Source organism: Rhodnius prolixus, unplaced genomic scaffold (assembly GCF_049639745.1).
Source record: "Rhodnius prolixus isolate KJV_2025 unplaced genomic scaffold, Rpr scaffold_3, whole genome shotgun sequence".
Taxonomy (NCBI): Eukaryota; Metazoa; Arthropoda; class Insecta; order Hemiptera; family Reduviidae; genus Rhodnius; species Rhodnius prolixus.
The window spans coordinates 42,403,279-42,428,153 of record NW_027411603.1 but is presented as its reverse complement, the minus strand read 5'-3'; the positions used below and the strand labels follow the sequence as shown (position 1 = coordinate 42,428,153).

Below are 24,875 nucleotides of genomic sequence, written 5' to 3'. Positions count from 1 at the left end.
ATATTATATATACCAATGTAAAAACAATAAAATGTCTTGCACAATATGACTATTCTTAGCCTTCACATATTCATCGCAATTAATAAAATTCTTTTTTATAGTTCTCGCTCGGTAACTAATTTAAATTCTAACACTAGAATGAGAATAGAAGGTAGGTTACTTGAAATGCAGTGAACATTACGCGTACTAAAAAAGGATAAGCATAAATTCCTACGTCTTTATTTTCTACCAAATATGGTTGTATGTTTAAAAAAAAAAAAAAAATGACGATACATTGCAATTGATGAATGAATAATTAAAGAATAACAAAATTTTAGCTAGTGTTTCAGAAATATTTATTCCAATCCTTAAGGCTGTGACAATGTCGGCAAGAATATAGGGTATATTCTTTATTTTTCAATTCCCCCGATAAATCAAAATACTATAATCAATACTATGGATACTATTTTAAAATTTGTCCCGAAAGCACTAGTTCGTTTTTATACACACAAAATTTATGCTAAACAATCTTACAAAAAACAAATAACTACTAGGTATATACACTATTATATGATGAACTGTACACTATAAAGAATACATAGATAATAATGCAATCTTGACATCCTCATCTATCCCCTATTATTTAATTAAATTATTCAGATTCTTTTAGAAGAGATTACGTACTGTTAAGGATGTTATTTAATTCCCCTCCACAAAGAAAGTGAACTCATAAATAAATATTAATCGGATTAGATTGCAATGATGGATCTCGAACCGAAAAAGGAAAAATTTGTTGAGGATAAAAAAATGATTAAGAGCAAAAATTTACATTTCCGGGTGGTGAAGGAAATAGACGTGAAGAGTTTTTTCTTTTCGGTATAATGATTAGAGCAAAGAATTAGTGTCAGCAATAAATACGAAATTATTACAAATCGATTAGGCAATAAATTTTTGAAGAGCCCTACATAATTAATAAATAATTTCAAGGATATAAACATTTCATACCATGAACATTTCTTTCAATAAGCTGTAGATGATATTCGATTTATCGACCTAACTTTTCTTTGAAGAAATTGCCACAAACTTTATGGAAAAAAAATAAGCAATAACAATAAAAAATTACAAATACAATAGGATTATCTATTTATTTTTGTGAAGGAGGTGCACATTTGCAATAAAGACATTTCACGTTTAATTATTGTAAAAACAAAAATAGAAAAAAAAGCGAAACGCAAGGCTTCTCCTAATTGAATTATTGCAGATACCATTAACCAGTTTGCTCTAAACTTGCATCTATTTCTGAATTAGTACCTGAATCTGAACTGTGCGATCATCAATTAAAAGAGGCTCTATCAAAAACCACTAAATTTAAAAAGGACAATTGACAATTAAGCCTAACATAACATATATCACACTGTACCTGTAATTATGTTGTTTTTTTTTAACGAAAAATACTTTTTGAATTTTCTTAGATAAATGAGGCAATCAAAATTTATAGCTCTACAAGCTTACAGAGTATAAACTAATTTTAATGAACATTTTCCGACCAGATTTTGAGAAAATATCCAAAAAAGAAAAATCCAACCAGTAAAGTAAATTTCCGATAGAGAACCATTCTCTTAACTCGCAATTTCAGCATCGCATTTAACTCTATAAATAATATTTGACCATTCAATATGTTGAAAAGGCCTTCTCTGCAACTTTACACGAACAAAAGAAGATAAAAATAAGTAACGCCGCACTTGCCGCTTCCAAAATTTAATTTGGAAAGGCTCCGTTTCTAGAAAGGTCGCTCCATACTGTACAAATGATGTACAGAGGATAATATGATGTTGGGGAAGAAGCCTAGATCGAGGATGTATTCTTAAACTTAGCACTTCAGGCAGCTGCAGAAGCGGATCTTTGCACCATCAACATACATTCCCACTCGACCATTAATTGCCATCTGCGAGCAACAGCTTTTCATGGGCCTCAAGTTACGCCCCAGCAAGTTGAGCCGGCAAACTTGATGTCTGTTAAAAAAAAAAATCTCCTTCAACAAACCCTAAGAAACATCATACCATCAAAGAAATTACCTACTACTAGCAATAAAAAGTTGATTTATTTCTAAAATCTGAACATTCATAGACACAGGATAAAACAACACAATCAGACTGTACTCGTACCCTAAATAGTAAGATTTGAGGATAAAAAGTTGATGATTGTAACAGAGTGCACTATTCATTTTGAGTTATTTTATAATGTCGTGTTATAAGAAAAAAATCTACTCAGGATGCTTGAGTTTTACCTCAAAAATAGCTCCCGCAATCCCAGCTACATTGAAGTTTTGGTTCCTACAAATTCAAGTTCAAGTAACAGAAAATGATTACTTTCTGAACATGAAATAAATTATAATGGAAATTTTAATGAAAAGACTCAGTTTTATATTTTCTTCCCCTTAATTCATCAAGGAATCCATTAATCAAACAACGAAAAATAGAATCAGCTGCAAAAGTATTCTAATTAATCTTAATTTCTGAATTCCTTTAATTATAAACATAATTATATATGTTTATATAGCAATAAATAAGGTGAAATTCGTCTGTATGAATGAACGTAACGACCTTTTCTATGAAGGCCATATGCACCATATATGGTTAGTTAGTTCTGTTCAACAGATATTTAAATGAACCTCATCATCTGTATGTTGGTTCCCATACAAATAAATTCTTGGTGAAATTTCAAGGGTACACTTTAGTTACAGGTCACACTGTTATTGCTAATCGCAATTTGCATAAAACATTCTTTAAAAATAACTATTCTAATTAGTTACAAAACTAATTACGAATTTCTTAAGTAACGCACACAGAAAAAAAGTTGAGAATATTTACTTACTAGATTTAAAGAGGTGGGAAGCCAAAAAGCGGTCTATTTCCAACGTATTTTCTGACATTGTAAATTATCAATGAATCAATGTGGTGAAAAGGTAATTTATAAGATAAGTAAAATAAGTCAAGGTGGAAGTTTGCTTATTTCTAACCTGTTAATTCATAATTAAAGGTAAACCCGAGTTGTAGTCAACAAGAGTCCTTCAATAATCCTGAATTTGAGTGCAGTTTGTACAGAGTTCCAACAAAATCCATTATATTACAGTATTCCAACCAAGTACCAAATATTAATGATAAAAGAAAGATAAGTTCTTAAAGAAAATAGCGAAATATCACGTTTACTATTTTTTAATATATTGAAGCTCAGTACGATATAGAAGCGGACGAAGTAACAGATTATTTAAAGAAAACTTATACCACTGAATGGAAACTTAGATGAGAGGGCTAACGTCACAACCAAACCAGAATTAACATCAAAGATTTCATCCGTCATTGCATCATTATTGTTTCCCTTCCTTCTAGCCAACTACAGATGTTCATCCAACTTAAGAGAGCTATTATCAGATAAGAGTGGCGCAAGCAGCTTTAAAAGCTTCTCTTACAATGTTAAGACATACTATCTGACTCACATTAGTACCAGAGAGTGGGTTAAAATCGAATATTGATAAAAAAATTTAAGTCCTGTCTGTATTTAAGTTGATGAACGGAATAGTGGAATAAAAACAAGAATACTTACTTTACAGTTACGTCTACAGCGCAATAAAACTTTATGCTACCAATCCACCTCATTCTTCAAACTAAATGTTATTAATTATTAAGAATAAGCTATCAACAAGTGAAGATGTGCTTGGCAAGCAGAGAAGATTTCTATAATGAACACTATTGCGTTTTGCGCTTTTCGATTTTTATCAAATAACCGGAACATAATTATACATAGACCGGGTCCGTATATTAAAACGGGACATATGGCTAAGTCTATTAATGAGAGATCAAGGATTTTGTAAAGAAACTGGAAAAGAGCGCTCTAAATTTATAAATATACATAAATTTAATATCGACCGGTTTCGATTTTTTTTACATTATCACAGGTTAATGCATCAGATGACTTTAATTTTTAATGTTTCAAGGTTAAAGTATCTGAAAATGGTAGTAACAATGAAAGTGAAAGGCACATTTTCTAATTTCCACTAATTTATTAACGCTATAATGATTGGAATCAATTTGAAACGAGTCAAGAAAAGAAGATCCAAATCAGATTATCAATCCCAATGAATAGTAGAGTTTGGAGTTCAATTTCCTGGGAGAATGCGCGCATTATGTTGACTCGCCTCTGCCCTGGTGTTTTTTAAGGATACGGCTGATATATGTTTTCTGCGAGAGCACGATGGGTTCAAGCGCAAATTTAACTTCCTTAAGGAAGCATCGATTCTAGATTAAATTGGATTAGAAAGATTGGAGGCCATGCTAAGTTAAACCGAAAAATAAGATTTGTTTAAAAAATAAAAATAAACGTGAAAAGATTGATGTTTGTTTTTATAACAATAAAACTTGGTATTTCTTAAAAGTGAAAACAATAATGAAAAATCGAACTTACTGACAGTTTAATAGAGCACGCGTTTTTAAAGTTACTTTTCACCTTAAGCACACATTCCTTCCCTTACATTTTTTGTATGTTGCCTTACGGTGATTAGGGCAGGAACAATGTGCGAACCGCCGGCCTTTAGCGGCACGTTTTCCTATCACAATTTCATGCCTTTCATGGTGTAAATTGCTTTAGCTCTGCCATATTGAAATAGGTTATTGACCTCAAGTCTCCATACTAATGAAGTAATTAAGGAAAATACAAGAGAAAGAGCTTACTCATGAATCTCTTAAGATAAATTAAGTACTCATTATACAAAATACTTACAATCGCGAAGACTAGCAAAACGTGCACAAACCAAATCGTTTTAATACCATAACCTAGGGTATTGGAATAAAATTAGTAAAATTGCCGATACTTTTTTGTTATTTTTAAATAACAATACGTAGACAAAGGTTTCTGACATGAAGTTCTGTTGAACTCCAGGTGTTAAGCAGCCCCGCTTTATCTAACTTAATGACTTCCCGTGTTCCACATCGATGACTCTTCGTCCTTCTAAGGAAACACGCTCTCTGGCCAGATGAAAAACATACAATTTTGCATACCAGAAAGATGATACCAGAATATACATCAAATTTCTGTAAAGTACAAATTATCTTGTTTGATTTTCTTTATAAAATTGAATTTTATATTATAAAATTGAAATATAGCAATAGCATTAGCAAACGCCATCAGCCAATATTAAAATGAGTTTTGGATCGTATCTATTTTTGTCCTGAACACAGCTTCAACTCTGACTAAACTACCTACACCTAAGGGCGAAATACAATATTTTCAACACCGATAAGAGGCTAGTTCATGATTTTTAAGGACGCAACACTTTTTTTTATAAAGAAAAAAAAATTCGCCACAGAAAAAAAGTCCAATATCTCAATACTTCGAATTAAGTTATCAACCTATTTCAAGATTCCATCATTATTTGTTGATAAATATTGTTTAAAATTATTTACACGGCTCAATTGGAAATACGATGTCTATCGCTCAACTGTACTTTAGCTTGTTCTTCTGAGCCAATATTTTGCCCTAAGCAATATTTGCAAATTAGCTTTAAGGGGTTTGCCAACTGTTTATTCATATTATATTTTGTCTTTCGAGGCTTCAATCTTCCCTTCTGAATTAAATTCTTAAAAGTATCACAAGAAATAGAAAAGGAAAAATAAAATGAACCTACTGTGATTCTAATAACAAATTCACTAATCGGTGGATGATTTAAAAATAAAATTGATCAAATCAGCACCAGTTCATGCCCATAATTACAAGTTCACATTACATATTTTTAGTGAGAACATTTCTTAGACAGAAAAGTATTTAAATTTGGTTTAAGCTGGAACATGGGAATCTCCAAAGAATTATTTGGAATATGAAAACATCCTGATACCGAAAAACCTTGTTTATTTTATATTGTGCAGAGCAATAAATGTGAAAAATATATGTGATTGTACTTCTTCCAAGAGCCTGTACGATCAGTTAATTTTTTAAAATTATTTCAGATATTTTTATCAGCCTCAAGAAATTATGTCAATGCAATATACTTTAAACATTAGGATTATTAATACCAACGTTTGAAACTTCAATTGCTGAATTAACTCAATAGATTCAGAGAATAAAAGGTGAGAGACCAGAGCATGCTTTGAAGGTTTACTCCTTGAATAACCTATTACTGTTATTAACACATTTGAATAAGGTCATTGAAAATTACTTCCATTTATGCTCACATAAAATCAGCAAAATTTTGACTTTTAGAATAAAATATAAACCGATGAAATATAAAATAAAGTAATAAAAGAAATTAATAAATGCGCGAAATTTTCATCTCAAAAAAGGTAATATAAACAATGTGTTTTCACACTTTACTTTTAGTAATAATAAAATAAACATAAGCTGATATATGCCAATAATAATGCTTATAATGTGTTAATTCTTATTTAAAAATATGTGAAGCACAACTTACAGAGGAGAAAGGGCGAAACTAATTTTGTCATCTTGGAGGGCTGGAAAGACCAAAATTCAAATATCTTCGGTATAGAGTATGACAGTAAATCATTACATTATTAAGGCACTTCACAAAATGGACAATATCACTTCATTTCTTACAATTAAAAAAAAAAAATGAAAAATAAGAAAAGAAAGCTGGACGAAAACTCTACCCTTCCCTGCACATTCAACACACTGAAAGTTTTGTGCTGCTTGAGAACACTAGCGCGCCACAAACTGGTCAACATTCAACAGTCAAGTTTTAATTTTAACAGCGCTTCCGAACTGTTGGAGCACTATCTTTTGTTAACTATGTGAACTACAGCGTCTGGGTAAAATAAACCTACTCTTTGTTTGGTGTTTTATCATTTCTCATTATTGTTTGGTTAGAGTAGGTTAAGTTGAAATTACTCTCGTCTGCAACGTACAAATAAAATCATTTCATTGTGTTTAGTACGCTATTAAAAACCACGTTATTTTCTTGTGTTTAACATGAGAGTTGTAAGCTATTTCATGACGGTATTTGCTCTATGTTGCAAAAAGAATTTATAAGTATGTGATGACATATATCAGTGGCATTATTTAATATTATGTAAAAATGACAGATGGTAAGGAAGAGTGCGATCTACAGCAACTTGTGTTAATGGATGATGATCCTCTGACCACAAAATATGGTGAAGTTACACCACCCGTTAGTCCTGGAATTTCAAAAAACACCCAGACTTCACCAACTTCACCAGAAAGTAATAAAGTACGTTTGTTTTCCAAATGTTATGCATTATGTTTTTTCAGTGTATTTACTGCACTGAAGAAAAACAATATTTACGGAAAGAAGTTACGTTTACAGTATGATAATTTAAGGAAGGGATCACAACTGCATTTTGGGGTTCGTAATACTTTTGTTGTGCTGTGAAATGCAAGCTTACATTGCGTATTCTATTTAGTCCAGACATCTAGTCGCTTCTGTTTTTTTTACTTGATTAAATATGAGTTTAAAGAATTGCCATAATATTTACAAAGAAATTTATGTAATAGGCTATTAATTCGACTGTTTTTTTTTAATTTTACGTTAAATTTAAAACAATGATTAAACATCCTGATTTCGCTAATCTCTTTATAAATTATTTTAAGAATACCACTTTGCAAGTGTAATATGAATTAATGTTCCTTATTGAAGTTAAAATACTTATTAACGAAAAGGTATCAGCAAAGCTGTCAAACTCTTGTTTACATTTTCACGGAAACATTCTTTGTAATGTAAATTTAAGTTCTTGCAATAAAGTTTTTTTTGTTCAACACATAAATTTAAGTACATTCATTTAAGTATAGTTTTCTACATTATATTGATTTAAATTGCTTTTGTAAGTAGGATATTTCATCTTCTGGCGGAGGATGTAGTGTTAAAGGTGCGACAAGTCAGGGATCATCTAGTACCCGATCACTTTGCAGAATTGCTACTGCACCAACCATTGGCTCCACCCACGCTCCAAGCACCAATCCAACCTCAGGTATTTCTTTATATTTTTACTTTTCAATATGTGTATAATGTATTTTATGTCACTTTCCTAAACAAAACTTTTTTGCGATTGACCAAAACTGGATAACGCCAAGTCATGTCTGAGTTTATTCTATCCGGACAGTGGCAGTAAAATAGAAGTTTGTAGGTAAATCTACCAGTAATGAATTCATGATGAATTACTCCTTTGTATATCATTCTAAAAACCCACTCTTAAGATTTCTATCTTTTCTAATAATTATTGAAACCATTGGCAGATTATACGTTGGTAAGGACACCTTCACATAGAGCACGCGTTGCCAATGAGCTATTTTAAATCTTCTCTACATTCTGAATAAAATTATTAATGAAGTCATGTTTTATAAACCAAAAATGCTTACAACAGACTTAATTAGTGTAAGTAAACAAAGTGATTGCAAAGAACTTACTGTTGCAGGTTCTAAATTTCTATTTGTAAATGAGAAGTTGAACAATAGACCGGCAAGGCCACCACACCCTCCTCCGCCTAATAGGATAAAGAGAGGTATTTAATGATATTGAAGGAATTACGGCATGTTCTAACTCTGCTCCAACTGTGATTGCATATATTATAGTGTGCATGGATTTACTTTTACCTGTTTCTAGATTGAATGTTAGTTTATATTTAGTTGTTTTAAATGATTTTATTTAGTTAATTTTTTTTGGAAGTAGGGTATTTCTGTTGTATTATGTTACTTTTAATTTATTTTATGGTTTTTCCCTCTTATTTTTATTTATTTTGTTATTTTGGGTTATATTTTTGTTGATTTTTGATATGCATGAAGCTGAATTATCGGAACGGCCTGCTCATCATCACTGTTTTCTGTCAGATGTGACTGATGTGAGAAGAATGGAGACTGCCTTACTGTCCTTACTTGAAGATTTTCATTCTGGCAAGCTCAGGGCTTTTGGTGAGTGTATACTTAAGGTATCTTCGAAGAAGGTTTTTGAAAATGAATGCAAATTAATTAGAATAAATGTACTATAATTTGAAGCCCTCATTAGTAGTGATTATCTCAGTTTTTCTAGATTATGTTATTTTTATTCACTTCACATTTAAAATAAATGATTAGAAGTTTGGAGGCAAGAAACAATCAATTTACCCCTGCAAGCTCTCCAGATTATTGCAGTCAGTAAATAAGAGAAAGATATTGAAAATGTGGTCAGGTCCGCAGTGCTGACTTTATTTGTCGTGGCTCACATGTTTTTTGTATTCTAGCCCGGTTTTGGTCTTACTTGCAAGGAAACACTCAGTTAACTTTTTAATTAACTTTTTGTACTGGGAAATATTATTGTAAAATTAAATATCGATTAACGTGACATACGAGTCATAGTAGTGTGAGTCGGAAACACAGTTGAATTTTGAAATTTACTGGTTTATTTTCTCCTATTTTTTCAATATTATTGCTATGTAATGCACAAATAAGTGTAGAAAATGCAAGAGATCAATTCGAGATCAGAGAAAATTAAGGTAATAGTGATTTTTTTTACCAAGCTTGCTTAACCTTATAGCGAGTTTCTGTGTGGAGATGAAGACAAAAAATAATGTTAAGTTTTTGCTCCTGCGCTTTCTTTTATATTTTCTCTATCACTTGATACTTCGTTCGCACGCACTCATATACACACCGTATCACATAAAAAAGGCGTGTGATGAGACCTTTTTCTTAATCTGAATCAATTTAATCCAGCCTTGAAATGGGATGTTATGACCTGAAATCCTCTAAAGTCAGTAATAGATATTACTATTTTGGCAATTTTTCATTAATGCTTTCATGAACTTCAACGTTTATTAATTAACTCTTACAGCTTATGGAAGATGTTTTCTATTACGAGAAAACATCGGACGCCGCTTAATTAATTGTTAACATGTTCACAAATAAAATAAAAAAATTAAAACTGATCAGTAATCAATATCAAACATTTTTATAGCCTTTCTAGGCCTGCTTTTCAAAAATTAATGAATGTGTTGAATCGAATTGTTTTAAGTAGGATTATATGATCTAGTATTGATTTTGACATAACATATTTAGCAGAGTTTTTCTTAATATAAACTTCAGAGTCATTTATTAATATTGGGGTCAATTGTTTTTCTAATCAGGTAAAGATTGCAGCATGGAACAAATGACAGGAATCAGAGAGCAACAAGAAAGACTGGCCAAACTTCATTTTGAACTTGGTGCTACCCAGGAACTGTACACACCATTAAGTGAAGAAGGTTTGAGAGAAGGCAAACAAAATATGGCTGCCCTTATGTCAAGTTTAGAAAAGCTCAGTGAATCCATTGAAAAGCTGCATTCATTTTCTAGTCAGCACGAATAATATGTTTATACTTTTGGCCTGTCCTCAAAGTGTTATATCATTATTAAAATTTATTACATTTTTTAAAAAAATATATGTGCAATTAAAAGTTGTTGAATTCAAACAAATTTGTGTTATTGATGTAGTCCCGAGTTTAAAATTGAAAGATCTCCGCGTATCGCAAATAACACATGAGGTTATTTGAGTTGTCTTAGAAACCGTATATATCTTGGATTTTATATATATCAAGAACTATCACATTTAAAGAAGAAAAAAAATGAACAGTTTTTTTTATAATCTCTACAAAAAAGTGTGGCACATTTGTTGAATTCAATTATTTTTCTCCTGAACGCAGCGACAGATAAGGAGGACTAGATTCTTCAGAAGCGCGGAAGGAGAGTCGGCTCAGGCAGCAATGGAAAGATGGATTAAAACGGGAGATGGCAATCCGTGGTCCCAGAGATTGATTGAAAGTGAAATGTAACCTTCTCCTAATAAGTGTTACGCTAATTACAGAAACAAAGTGGGAGCTATTCCGTTTAAGTTACGCACTCTTCATCCCTGATGCAGGCCTTATTTTTTACAAGGTCACTTTAACTCAAGGGCGCAATTTCTATTCTAGAGCTTTAAAAAAATCCGGTAAACTTTTTTCAAATAACTTCCAGTTTACGTTGCATTTTTGCTTCAATTGATTGATTCCCACTACTCTTTCAGTCGTCTTTTTAATTTTATACCAAATCTGCGGCAGACATATACTTCTGCTGCACGACTACGATTTTTATTTTGTATTTATGTAAGAAGTCTTTTGTTCTTGTATATAGCTATCTCTCGAGGTATCTAAGAAAATTGAACTGAGGCAGTAGATAGCTCTGAAAGAAAATGCACACGCTTCAGATGAAGTGTTAGATTGACCAAGAAATCACTTTAAAATTATAAATGAGAAGTACGGCTGTCAGGTATAATTTCTGTGGATTTCAATAGCTGGAATTCTGTAAAGTGAAATAATTAATATTGTAACATTTGTAAAGATGATTTGCAATACGTTGAGAAGTTATTTGGTTTTATTTGCAGGATAGTAAAATGAAAATAGAGTGGAATTATTGAGATTGGATTAATTGCCATCATTTGTACTGTCAGTAGTGCCACCATGTGGTGGAAATGGGATCGTGTCCGTTCGTCATTACAACCTTTAACTTTAATTAGAAAGGCAACCATTAATAAAATTTTCGGCTTAAACGGAATTTGCCAATTTAAACTGTGTACTTGAAAAATTATGAATTATCATTGCTCTCATCTAAGCAAAGAGATGTAATAATGCTTACTCATTCTGCAATGACATATTTTTACTAAAACATATGTTAGGCACAAACTAAATAACATTTTTCCACATGATTAAGAAATATTTGTTTAAGAAGTTTTGGTAAGAATGATGGATAGTCACCAAGTACAAACAACTTTTTTTCCCTACTTGAGTAGTAAGAGCTATTATTTGCTAACTATACAAAACGTATGGACATCCAAGACGTTGTTTGCCAATCAGGTCAAAGATTACTTGCCGGACAAACAAGAATTATGTAAGAGATGGTTTTATGTTATATTTGATTTTCATTAATCACAGATAGCACATTTTAAGAAAATCATCCATTGCAATTTTCCTTTGAAAAACACCCTATTTTGTCGAAACTTCTTGGTTAAACTTATTTCCCTACCCTTATAATGAACATCAATATAATATCTTTAAATAATTATCTGAATGCAGTTAATATAAGATCCCTTCACTTTGAAATGAAGTTCATTTCTTGGGCCTTGTTTTCATTAAAAACTCAAATCACTGAAGTGTTATTCACTAAAGACTCAAAACAATAATAAAATCATAAAGTTCCGATGATTACTTGCAGCCGAATTATGTTTAAGTAGAGAATTTTTTCAGTATTAACTGTTTGCACTGAATTTCTCGTAGTATAGCATTCATGTTCTCCTGTCGACAGCTCCTTATTTAGTGCTACTGTAAAATCGTGACCAATTGTAATCCTAACAAAATGCCTTAGCATTGCTCTGTGTCAGTTTTGTCAATGTCGTCTTGCGGGTATAACGTATTTCCAATTCAACCTTAGGTTCTAATGAAATTGGACACTACTTACCATTGATTATCTCTAGAAAAACTGTGTCTTGGGTATTGCTGTTTGGAGCTATACATTTTTACATTTGAATAAATTAGAATTTTAGTATTTAGTACAAAAATTCAAATTTTATTGGTATATTTCTTAATCATTATGAATTCTTAATATGGTATATGTCATCTTTTTGGTTTAGTCTAAATTTAAGAGGTGTTTATGATTTGTGCTATCATGTACATAAATTTCATTCATAATAAACTGCTTCTCCAGGCCCCGAGTTAGCGAAGTTGTTAAAAATAAGAAAAGAAGGTTTAGATGGAAGTTTTTACGGAGTTATGAAAGAAAGATTTGAGAATCGAAAAAATGTTGCTAGTACTGATCTTTCTAAAGAAATATGGACTGTTACAGTCAAATATAAGGGTGTCGTCTGCAAATTAACTGCTAGACTGATAGAAATTTTAAGTGCTATTGAAGATGAGGTTTTATCCAAAGACGTAAGTACTATATTTAAAGCTGTAGTGTACTAAGTAGCTAATAAAAAAGTGTTATTACATTTATAGTTCTGATGAAAGGCATAAGGTGTAAGGGCCACAATCATATTTTCATTTGGATTTGTTTATTGTAACCATTCTGGTGTGGAAATCGAACTGTAACTTTGTTTTTGATATAAGATTTCATCTTGCGTTCTCTTTTTTTAAATCGTTATAATTCACATAAATTGAGAATTACAGATTGTTTGAAGAAGAGTGGATAAGCAGTATATAATTTTGTTCCGTTATTATACCTATGAAATACGAAAATAAACAATTTATTGTAATCTTTATTTTCATTTTGTAGGAACGAAACATAGACAATATTTTAAATCATCAAATCATGTGGAATAAAGAAATAGAAGCGTGGAAAGTTGGTGTTTCAGAATCAGCCAAAATCATTCAAACTCATTTTGAGAAGTATGTACCTCGATATCAGAACATGTTAAAGATAGCGGGCTTCTATAGCATGGAAGATATCAATGCAATTTTAAATCGACTTGTACTAGTAAGTTATTTACAATACACTAATTTTTTCAAAAAACTATGATCTGTAACAAAGTTACATTAGAATCTAGAATTATTTTGCATTTAATCATAACTGTCTTCTTCCCTTTGTTTCTATCTTTTAATCAAATATCATGCAAAAATAATTTATAAATTTAGTGATTATATTTCAGCACACAAATCAAATTATCATTAATAATCTTCAAAATGCCACTACCCTAGAAATGAAGTTGAAATTAGCTTACAACTCAATTGTAAAAGAAGAAGTTATTAAGCAGTACTATAATGTTATGTTAGAAAACAATAACTTGTTAAAGTGAGTAAAGACAAAATGAATTCATATCACTAACTTGAAGTAGTAGGTAGATTTTTACAGATGAGAAAGATTTAATGAAATATTTAAAAAAATTTCTTAAGGTTACCACCACAAAAGGAAAAACTCAGTTTTTCAGATGATACGCTGTGGAAGAAAAAATTGTTTCAAGATTTAAATTTAATTCATGATATGTTTAAAGAAAACTTTCCTGAACCAACTTCAATTCCTGAGCTAAAAAATCATGTTGACCTTCTAGGTACTGCTTTTTTTTTCTTTTTTTTTAAATATCGGTAAATTCTTTCATTAGGGGTATTGTCTAATTATTTACTCACTAATTTACTTTATCTTCCACTAACTTTTGTAGATTTTTAGTACATTTGGAAGTTTATTCTTCTTCCTCGGCTCGTTTTTAGTATTCTCGTTTCTCCCGCGGAGAGAAACCGCAATATCCTTTCTATTTACAAGGCCAAACCACCAACGTTGGCCTCTATCAGTTGTTAGAACGAGGAGTTCACTTTGGAGCGCGCTCTACAGTCGGATTGCATTTCCAGCCCCTTCTATCTAACCTTTTTAAAAACCTCATTTCCTCAGCCACAACTTTTAGGTACTATTGTAATATTGTTGTAGAGAAATGATTCGCTGTCTATTGTTAGAATGGAAACAAAAGCCGAGCGACACTATTTTTTCTTGGCCTCTTCTTTTTTCCTCAGAAATTTTCGATTACATGTTTATTATAAAAAATTAAATTAAATTTTGTGGGGTCATTTATTGATTTAAAAATGAATAAGCTTTAAGGATTTCAAGTACTTTTTTTAGGTACAATAGTACCTAAAAGTTTTTTTAAAAATTTGAATTTGTAAGGTGTAGATTTTAATTTTACGATTTCTTCCTGTTGCAGTCAGCAGTATGAAATATTTGTTTTATTACCTACTTGCCATTATGAAACTGATATATTCTCAAGTAAAACATATCATTGACAATCCTAGCGATCCTGAAAGTGATGAGAATTCATTGGTAGGTTTACATGTCTAACAAAATATACACTGCTAACCGGTAGTTTAATTAGTAGTATATTGTGTTCAGTTTTTTATTACTCCAGTATTTTGGCAGGTTCTTGTTTGATTCTGTACAAAATTGCCAAAATACGCCTTCTCAAACAGCATCCATTATTGAGAACCTCATAACTATTTGATTATAAGACTTTTGAGTTTGTTGAATGATTATGATTATTATTAATTCTGTTGAAAACTCTAACGGGTAGCTACCAACGAAATTTTTTATCTGTTTCCTACGCTTTGATGTATAATTTATTAAGAATTTTCCTTCCGAGGATTCTTGAGCTCTAAATTACATTGAAAATTATAATTAATCAACGATTAATGGACGATTGAGTTTTTTACAAATAATTATTTCTCCATATGAATTAACCTCTTTAGATTTGAAAAATTCTAATCATAATAGTAACTATTATCCAAGGGTCATTGTAACTGAAAGTATTTGCAATAATAAAAAAGCTTTCTCTGAAGTAATTTTGTTGTAGATTTTTTGGCGAGAATATATTTTAATGATGAAGGATTACATTCATGAATCAAAGAATTTGGTGGAGAAAGGTATAAATTCTTGGAATCAAACAATATCCCGAATGGAATTGATCAAAGTAATGGCAAAGGCAGCTGTTGATCAACATAGGTGTATCAATATTTTCTATGAAGTAAGTTTTAAAAAATTAAAATTTTTGATTGAATTTAAAAATATTGGGTAGGAATTAACATTGGCTAGCATATTGGATATGTTCAAGAAAACGTAATTCAAATCGTATGATATTTTTCTAGAATTAGAATGATTAACAAAAAAATTAAAATGAAATTACAATCGAATTTATTCGATAAAATAGGACATTACGGCTTTTGGATCCTAGGACTAATTGGACAAGAACTAGGCATCTGGCTAATTTTATAAATAGATGCATCATTAGGAGCTGTTTCTCCCGTGTTTTTTCAATTCTAGGCGAGTAGTTCCTAGGTTGTTGCGTGTTAATGAAATTAAGGGTGCAAAGTTCAACACAAACTTCATGTGGAACTATTATCTTTCGCCAGTTTTAATTCACCGTATTACAAAATACAGTTACAGTAGCAAGTGAAAATCGTTTTGGTCAAACAGAAATAAAACACCGTTATTGAAGAGGTGGAAGAATTTAAATTTTGGAAGATCATAGATAAAAATTACGTCAATGAAGTTATAAAAACTATAGACTAGATGGTACTAGGTGTTTTTCCACTTCCAACAAAAATATTTTTAAGAAATATATTTCGGGGGTTATCAATAAAAGTCGACAAAATTATTCTGAGGCTTTTCGAGACATACTGTTGTGAATGTTGGGTAGTAACAAAAGTCTAACTGGTTACTGATTAGAAAAAGGTCGACTCACTGACAAATGAGATACTCTTGATTAGTTCATTGCTAATACTACAGCTGTTGATGTCAGCATTGCGAGGTCACACTGAACTTACATCATCAAGCGATCTCCGAATTTAACGCATCTCGACTTGAAATTATCTATTAAAGCAGAACTGGGCGGTTAGTAGGCCCTTTTGTAGCCTGCACATCTGCCTTTTGCTGGAAGAGGTCGCTTAACAGAATATAAAAACGGTATAGGTAGGTAAACAAAGTTTAAATTAAATTGCGCAACATTTTTCTTCTTATTTAGCAAGGCAAATTTTATTTTAAAGAGAAAATATGAAAATATAAAGAATTGAATTTAAAATTCAATTTAAATATTATTTTCAGTTGAAACTTATTTCCAGGAAGTAGAAATAAACATCCTTTTGGACAAATTACGAGATTGCTCTGAATTAAAATTTCTTAATCAAATTTATCAACAAATAAAAATGGTTTTTGAAAAATATGAAAAGAGGTATGCATGCAGTTTTAAGAATAAATTTTCTTAGAATCTTTTACTTGCAATCGAAGACATCGTCTATCTATCCATAATAATATTAGTTTCCCTAAACTGAACGAACGAGCGATTACCAGTATAGTCCTCATTTCCGTAACGATTCACAAACTTCATAGACTGCATTTTCAAACTTTAATAAAAAAGAGGCTCTGCAATGCAATAAAACAAAAATTCTTTAATTAAGTTTGATCTATGACATAAAGGAGTTTTGAACTCGGATATTATTCTGATCAGCAATGATAATTCTTGTGACTGTTTTAGGACAGAGAAATTTCTTTTTGGTTATTAGGTAGCTCCGAAATGACGCTTCGTTCTATCTCTTACCTCATCCACAAAAACACAATTGGTTTTAGCAGTGGTTTCCAACTTTCTGTTCCATCATCCCCTTCTTATCATAATAAATTATCTTCTACTTTTTTTTAACAGTTTAAATTTATAAATATTATCCTTACATCACTTTAATCAAAAAACAACAATACTATATATTGCGTTTCTAGGGGCCTTGAGGTGGTAAGCGCAGAGTTTTCAGATGTTGGACAGGAGGTAGCTGATGTTGCTAAAGCTAGGAAGAACATGGATTAGTTGTTGGTTCTGGTACTTTGTTGGTTGTATAATAACGAACATGCGGAACGCTGGTGTAGATAGGAGCTGCCTAACGCTAGGCTTATCTACTATCATCAACCAATACATAAAGCCAATATTAAGCAAAGTTTGCTTGAGGGAATGTGAAGGCATTGCGGAGGCAAGCACTTGGATGTCCTTGATTCAAAAAAATGATTCCCAATGAATGTGACGAGAGTTTTAACATGCTTTAGATACAAACACTGGCCATGACTTTCACCATCATCATTGGTTTAGCTTACTCGCTAAAATGCCTGCTGTGCGGTATGAAGAATGTGACAACAAAAAGGCTCTAGAGATATTCCGTTTACACGGAATACAAATATTTGTACCAGATGACATCCACTGTTGCACTGTTTTGTATTATACTTCCTTTTCAATTAGTATTGTCTGTCTTATGATCGTTTGCAAAAAATTCTTATCTGCAAGAAGACCTTCGTATTTTCCGAAAGTGGAGTAAATTTCATCCCACCCTAAAATGCAGTAGATTGGAAAAAAATATTACAAATTGTTTTGTTTTTGATTTTTGAGATTGTGAAAAAGTGGCTTTTCTGATTTAGACTAGAGAACTCTTGAGAGTGTTCCTTCGTATTTCTTGTACAATACCATCAATCTTGTTTTTAAGAATAAACACCAAGCATACTGAAGAAATGAAAATAATTAACGTGCCGCACAAGTCATTTAACATTAGTCGAGACCTATTCGAATCGGCTTGCAATCTACTGAATGAATATGTAGATAGCTTAGATCAAAAGGAATCTGGAAAAATTGAACGAGCCTTAAATTATGAAGACACTAATGTTAACGAAATTGAAAACAAAATATACATGCACTTAAGGGCAGCGAAGAACTGGCGAAGGGCGTAAGTATTTGTAATCAGATAAAATAATCAATATACTTCAGTATAAATGCAGTAAAAATAAATCCCATAAAAATTAGAACAATATCTATATAATATGAAATTATGTGCAATAATTCAAGAACCATCACATCTGTTACGGGACAAAACGTGATGCAACGTGAATCTGTCAGCCATTAATACGAAGCTTAGGCTGGACTTAGAAACGGCACTGGTGTCACATTTTTTCCTTGGTCCGCGCCATTCTACCAAGACGAAGTGAATTGACTTCTTTTCAGGCTAATAGAAATAGATCTGAGCTTATTATAAGTATAATTATTGATTCCAAGCCATTCTTTTCTTTGTAACCCCAGTTTGATCATGAGCAGTTCTTTTTAGAAGCTAAATGCAAAACACTAGCGCATGTAATTTGCTATCTAAGAAGGCCTAAACTGTAATCGGTTCTATTTTCCTGCGAAATTCTTGATAGCACTGTCCAGGAGACACCAACAATCACTATTCTCACCTCATCTTTCTTTAGAAATTCGGATTCCAGGCAAAAGACTATTACAGTTTCTTGAAACTCAAGAACTTCAAGAGTTTTCTGACCGAAAGCTACTGGAAGACAGTAGAAATGTCTTTTCTTAGAATAGCAATCAATCTTTGATATTAATGTTTTCGATGGCTATAAAAACAAGACGATGTTTAGGCAAGGCACGATTTAATGAGTATTGAATTCAACAATTCTGTTTAATTGAGCTATACATTAAGCTATTAGCGTCTATTAGGAGATGAGCATTAAATTGCCACTAAAAATAATTATGTCACTTGATACTGCGCATATTTAATTTCCAGATGAAAATTATGTAGGGAAGACTATTTCTATACACGTTATTTCTATTATTGACTTTTCCTAGTAATTACTATTTTTCAGCAGTAGATATTCTTTTTCCTTATTTTAATGAATAACTAAACAGTTTCAGTGATTCACTAAAAATGATAAGTGCAGAATTGAAAGAGATTATTCCATTTTTGATTGAAACCTGGACCAATGATATACTAACAGATATTTTGCAATGGTATAAAAATAAGTTACGAAGTCTACACAGAAGAAAAATTAGAATTAAAACAGATATTATAGATGTCAGAGCAGCAGAACTTGACGAACACAGATCTCGATTAAAAAGGCACATTGCTGTATGCTTTTTCTTTTTTTAAAAAAATTAATTTTTTATATTTGTTTTTAAGGCGTTAAAATTTCTCCATGGTTTAAATTATGAGCTCTACACCTATAGTTTTAAAGTGGGTAAAGGAGCTGACTTCAGAGTAACGAGGGAAGGCTCCGAAAAAAAAGGGTAACGGGAGAGGTTATCACTGAATGCTAGTTCCACCTTGTTATGAATACTAGAACCATCTTCGGAATTAATTAAGGAATCACTCTAGATGTGGAATGATTAAGGTGTACACTTGCAAGACTTTTCCTCAAAGAAAAGCTGAGCATCAGTAGGGAGTGAATTAGTAAATCCACCCTTTATCAATGAACATGTGATCTTGTTGTCTTGAAAAGTAAAGTCTTGTTCCAGATGCCGTAGAAAAATCAGCCTGGAAAGAAATGAGAGGGTCGAAGTGCTGGTAAGGCATTTATTTTACCGTTCTTAACGATGTGGCGGATTGGTGTTAGATCTCTCCTGGAGGAGCTTAAGAATAGATTCGTTGATATGTGCTCTGGACAAACCTCCAGAAAAATTGAAAATAAAGATCTGTTTGGCCAATTCTGACTGAAAGAGAATATAATTTACATTTAATAAAAGATTTTGAAGTATTTTTTAGAGAAAATTCAGCAAAGTAAAATAAGGGATCTTCAGAAGCTTATGTAACGTAACCCTGGTGGGAACTAAGTGTGCCACAAGATTGCACTTCCTTTTTGTGCCTCCTCACAGAAATAACCAATTTTTGTTTTGTTTTGTTTACTGAAAATTTAAAAACGATCTGAATAATTATCCAAATGTTGAAAACAAACTTTAATGTCTGGTTAAAGTTAAAGTTTACTTTAAAACGAAGGCAACGTTGAATTTAAACTAGTTTTTGTTATTAAACATGAACTTCATCTTTTTATTTTGTAGGGTGTCTATGATAACTATGATAAACTAGCGAAATTGGAAAACTTAAGAGATAGTTTGAAAAGACTTAATAACGAATTGGAAGAAGACTTGAAAAAAGAGCAGACTCTAAGTGTAATGAATGCTTTAAGAATTCAGGAGATTTATAAAAACGTAATTAGTATCATATATTTAAAATTTAAAATAAAACTATTATAATGAAATAATAGAAAGATAGGAGTTTTGTCATGTAAATATAGTTTGATCATTGAAATTATCATTAGCCTACTGTTTATAGATTTATTTTTTAGAAGCTTGTCATCTGCAGTGGATTTGAAGTACGAAATTTTACAAAAATAATAAATAAATAAATAAAATATCTGTTTTAAACTGTTCAAAACTTTGCTGCAATTCTTGTAAATGTAAAACAATTTTTGAATTGCATTTTTACCAAATACCGAATGAAAATAACATTATAAATCACGTCCCTCCCCAGGGACCTCTTAAATTGCATTTTTTCGAAAAAACTTACGGTCTGTAGTTAAGAAAAAACAAAGCCTTTTAAAGAAATCTTTGCTGATAACCAAAATAAGTCAATAGTTGGAGCTTCGTGCACTTTTTTTTTGTTTTTGAACACTCTTCATGTACATTTCTAAAATCCACTGTGGTGATACATATATATTTATAGTCAAACTGCAATTTCTAAAAGTTAACTCGTTCCTCTCACGACTAGAAGAAGCAATAATTCAGTCTTATCCAACGATTATCTCCGTTATCCCTTCCTACAGGCAAGGAACATTTATAACTGAACATTATTCTTCTCCTTTAGTGTGCGCGCTAGAAAAATAAAAATAAATAAGATCTTTAGTTTCGAAATTAAATCCGTTTCTACGTTATCAAATTGTGTTTGACAAGCTTTAGTTCTGGTATTCACTTTTTAGTCAGCCTCATTAACAAGCTAAAACAAAATAATAATAATACAAAAAAATAAATAAAATACAAAATGTAACGAAAAGTAATTGAAGTGGTTACTTTTGCCTTCGTAATTCAAGGCAACTGTTCAGCAGGTTTCACGTGTCACGCTATTCACAGTGTCACGTTTTATGATTTATTTTTTACTTTAGTTACAGGTTGATTTATCAATTAATGTAGAGAATTTGGCTTTTTATTAATTTTATCTTACGAACTTATATTTGCTGTCTAAAAAAAAAAACACTTTTTTTTTAAAGATGAGAAAGCAAATGGAAAAAAATAGGGCAAGAAAATCATATTTAATCAGAAGAGAAATAGAAAACATAGAAAGATTGTTTCATTGGCTGGGTGCAGCTAATAAAAATTTTTTAAAGAAAATTAGGTAAAAATTGTAAATTATGTAAATAATAACTTTTTATGAGATATAAGGCATATTTTCTCATTTGTAATTAGTACTTATGCATTTTAAGCAGCAATGCAAACAAAATTGAACAAGCGATTTTACTAGCAAATAATAAATACCTCCTTAAAAGCGTTTGACTATAATTGATGAATAAGCATATATAAAAATTCAAACACTAATAAAGGAAATGAAAGAAATGTAGTGTATTATTTTCTCTAAATATAATTACTACATGAAACGATGATTTCCTCTACATGAAAACTGAATTTGGTTTTCTCACAACTGAAATTATATTTTCAAAAATTTTTTTAGACGTTATTCAATTCTTCCAGCTTGTCAGATGCAGCAGATTAAACTCGTCAACCACAACTAAGCATGCCCGGATTGCTCAACTGAGTTTAGCACTATTCTGAATTTACACCATGCGGACCTCAATTTTTTATGGGACAATATTTCTGTAAAAAAAACTCTTGAAAGGGCGATATTGTAATTGTCAGTCTCTTTTCTCGATTACTCCAGATAATAATACCCCTGTTTCGTGATTTTCCTCTTTATGAGTCATGCTTTTCTTTTCAACCTCTAGTAGAAAGTGGAAAGGGCCATCAACTAACTCTGTATTTGCCTGCCTACCTGTCTCTTTTTGATATTTTATTATTATTAAATTATTATTTTTGTCTTCTTATTACCTATTCTTAAGAGTCAAAAGTAATAAAAATCAATAGTCTAGACGTACGTACACTTTGAATGCAGAATGGGTCTTTAATACAGCCTCTAACTTAACATTTCTGGAGTCATGTGAGGGTATTACATACACATTATTTTCATGACTTATGTGATTGCACTGATAACTTCGTGTTCGTCAAATAGGGAGCTTATAAAAGTAATCAAGGCGCCACGGTAGCCGAGCGGTTAGAGGCGAGACCTGCGAAGCTAATATGTATTGTGGTACTGGGTTCGATTCCCGGTCTTAGGCCTTGGATTTTATTTAATGGTTAATAAAAGAAATTTACAGTAAAGTATGTTTGCTAGTCGCCTCCATCCACGCCACCTAATTGGTAGTTGGACGTTAAGCCCGCCTGAAAAAATAGGCGATTACTTTTACTTATAAAAGTAATCAAAAGTGAAAATGGTAATTTAAAAAAAAAATGTTGTGTTTTTTTTTTGTATGTACAAAGGCTTTGAAACGGATTGAAGTATTGCATATATCCAGAAAAATAAATAAATGTTGCCAGTACTTATAAATGTGTAAATTCAAGTGCAATTAACAAAAAATGTATTAATATGAACTGAAATAAGTAGATAGTGAGAGAAAAAAGCTTGTTTAGTTTGTGACAGTACCATTATTCTTATCATTCAACTGTTTGGTAGATTTTTTGGAGAAAACGGAAATTTTTCCCCAAAGGAGGCACAGGTTGCTGTAATTGCCCTTCAGAGAATGGAAGGATTCATGCCAATAATGAAAAGCCAAATTATTAAATCAGTAAGAGAGTTGGAAATGGAATTCAAAATCAAACCAACATTACTGACGCAAAAAGAAAATTTAAAATTGTAATTTATAATAATTTTATTAAAGAGTTTTAGCAATATTTTATTAGACTTATAATAATATTCCTCTTCGAAGCGGCCAACTACTTTTTAAATTACCTAAACAACACGCAAAAAGCTGGAAGGTTTCGGTCCAAGAACTCTTTTTTTCTTCCAGCCAATTTAGATGTTCAATTGGTCAATTCTACTTTTATTTAATATACATTTTGTCTTAAATTAATAATTATTTCTGATACCAGAGATCATTAGCGAACGGAGACTTAATAAGTCACTAGTGGACAGTGTTATTTCATTAAAAACTACACTTGTCAATGCCCAGAGTTGAATGAGGCTCCTACGAAGTGAAAATTAAGGTCAGCAGGAGTCGATCCGAGAATTCCGCGCTAAGTTCAGCTCACTAACTACCCTCAACGGTATTGTCGAATTGTTATTGAAGTAATTCACGGTTATAACTTCTCGTGAATCGTCCAGTTAGTAAAAAAATCGTTAATTGGATATTATTGTGAACTAACGATTGTATTGACTTAGTAAATTCAAACATAAATTAAAGCTAGGTTGTCACTTCATTTGTCTAGAGATTACTCAAGCTACGCACAGTTTATGTACGCTTATGGAAAAAATAGTGAGAAATATTTCAGAGAGAAATGCTCCGCTTATTTCCTCACTGATTTACCCATAGATCGTAAGATTAACCAATTCTGTGCGAGAATTCAATTTTGGAGCAATAGTTTAATGTAAATTATTAGTAAATTTTTGGAAATTAAAATCCAAATTAAAACTTTTCAGCATGTTAAGAAAGCATGTTGAACTTGACTTTAAAGAAATGGTTGTCTCTGAAATGTTACAATTACGGAATTCACTAATTGATGAGTCACAAAAATTATTGAAGAATATTAGAACACTTGAAACAAAATCAAGAAAAATCAATACATGGAGTCCAGAAATTATGAAGTCCTTGTTAAAAAAAGTTCATACGCTAGCCACACATTTATCATTCCCTGAGTTTATGAAAAAATTAGGTAATTTTTAATTTAAAATAGACCTACATTATTGCATTCTCAGTATTTAGTTCAAAATTAGACTTACGGCAACTTTTGAAACTCTGCTTGACCTGCAATTAGATGAGCAAGAGACAGAATTGCCATATTGGGCTGCAAGAATCGTATGAGGCCAAGCGACGTAATTAAAAAAAAAGTAGGGAAGTGCCCTACTTATTGCCGATGAGACGCAGACATGGGGATAAACATTACCTGTCCATTCTATATTTGTGTGATTTTTCCCGATTCTTTTCTTCTTGTGATTTTTGTACATATACGTATGATAAGGAATCATGTTTGTCCCGAGAGTAACATAACCTACTAAAATTTACATTATAAATAATATTTTTTAACCCTTTGGCACCGGACCTCAAATATTTATCCTACATAACATTAATGACATCGGATTCTCTTAACATCACCGTAAATCCTTCGTTTATTCAGAATCCTCATTTATAAATGCTAATTTTTTATTACCAAAAAACGAAACAATACAATTGTTTAGTATTTCAATTCAATAAGTAGTTGTATGAAAAAAAATATTGTTCACTTTACTCATAAATATACTGTTACTCATAACAGTATTGTCTGTGATCTTAATTTATGAACGATTTTGGATTTTCCACCACATTCAAGAGAT

At 31.3% G+C, this 24,875-nt stretch overlaps 3 protein-coding genes across 11 annotated transcripts in view; 2 read left to right on the top strand and 1 right to left on the bottom strand.

Annotated features, from left to right (window-relative positions):
• The window catches only part of crb (cell polarity complex component crumbs), a 56,646-nt gene extending 50,066 nt beyond the window's left edge, over positions 1–6,580 (bottom strand). For all 3 annotated transcript variants that reach the window (XM_074125328.1, XM_074125329.1, XM_074125330.1), the window contains exon 1: positions 6,440–6,580. In XM_074125328.1, the coding sequence (XP_073981429.1) occupies positions 6,440–6,470 (31 nt within the window). In that variant the 5' untranslated portion in view covers positions 6,471–6,580. The remainder of the gene's footprint in view (positions 1–6,439) is intronic.
• A 76-nt stretch (positions 6,581–6,656) lies between these two features.
• Positions 6,657–10,422, top strand: LOC141452872 (uncharacterized). 5 transcript variants are annotated; one of them, XM_074125371.1, is made up of 6 exons: positions 6,657–6,794; positions 7,068–7,213; positions 7,832–7,970; positions 8,415–8,501; positions 8,782–8,907; positions 10,095–10,422. In XM_074125371.1, exons 2-6 carry the CDS (start codon positions 7,106–7,108, stop codon positions 10,313–10,315), a joined length of 681 nt encoding a protein of 226 aa, XP_073981472.1. In that variant the 5' UTR covers positions 6,657–6,794; positions 7,068–7,105; the 3' UTR covers positions 10,316–10,422. The 5 variants fall into 5 exon arrangements, with proteins under 5 accessions (XP_073981472.1, XP_073981470.1, XP_073981469.1 ...); XM_074125369.1 differs by lacking the exon at positions 6,657–6,794 and adding an exon at positions 6,801–6,963; XM_074125368.1 differs by lacking the exon at positions 6,657–6,794 and adding an exon at positions 6,801–6,981.
• Positions 10,423–11,062: 640 nt separating this feature from the next.
• Positions 11,063–24,875, top strand: part of LOC141452865 (uncharacterized) — a 20,490-nt gene continuing 6,677 nt past the window's right edge. The window contains exons 1-14 of one of the 3 annotated variants that reach the window (XM_074125333.1): positions 11,063–11,868; positions 12,682–12,905; positions 13,249–13,449; positions 13,622–13,764; positions 13,866–14,020; positions 14,663–14,778; positions 15,305–15,475; positions 16,569–16,678; positions 17,967–18,203; positions 19,157–19,376; positions 20,303–20,452; positions 21,508–21,632; positions 23,022–23,201; positions 23,985–24,217. In XM_074125333.1, coding sequence (XP_073981434.1) covers positions 11,721–11,868; positions 12,682–12,905; positions 13,249–13,449; positions 13,622–13,764; positions 13,866–14,020; positions 14,663–14,778; positions 15,305–15,475; positions 16,569–16,678; positions 17,967–18,203; positions 19,157–19,376; positions 20,303–20,452; positions 21,508–21,632; positions 23,022–23,201; positions 23,985–24,217 — 2,413 coding nt within the window. In that variant the 5' untranslated portion in view covers positions 11,063–11,720. The remainder of the gene's footprint in view (positions 11,869–12,681; positions 12,906–13,248; positions 13,450–13,621; positions 13,765–13,865; positions 14,021–14,662; positions 14,779–15,304; positions 15,476–16,568; positions 16,679–17,966; positions 18,204–19,156; positions 19,377–20,302; positions 20,453–21,507; positions 21,633–23,021; positions 23,202–23,984; positions 24,218–24,875) is intronic. The other 2 variants (XM_074125332.1, XM_074125334.1) reach the window with 2 other exon arrangements.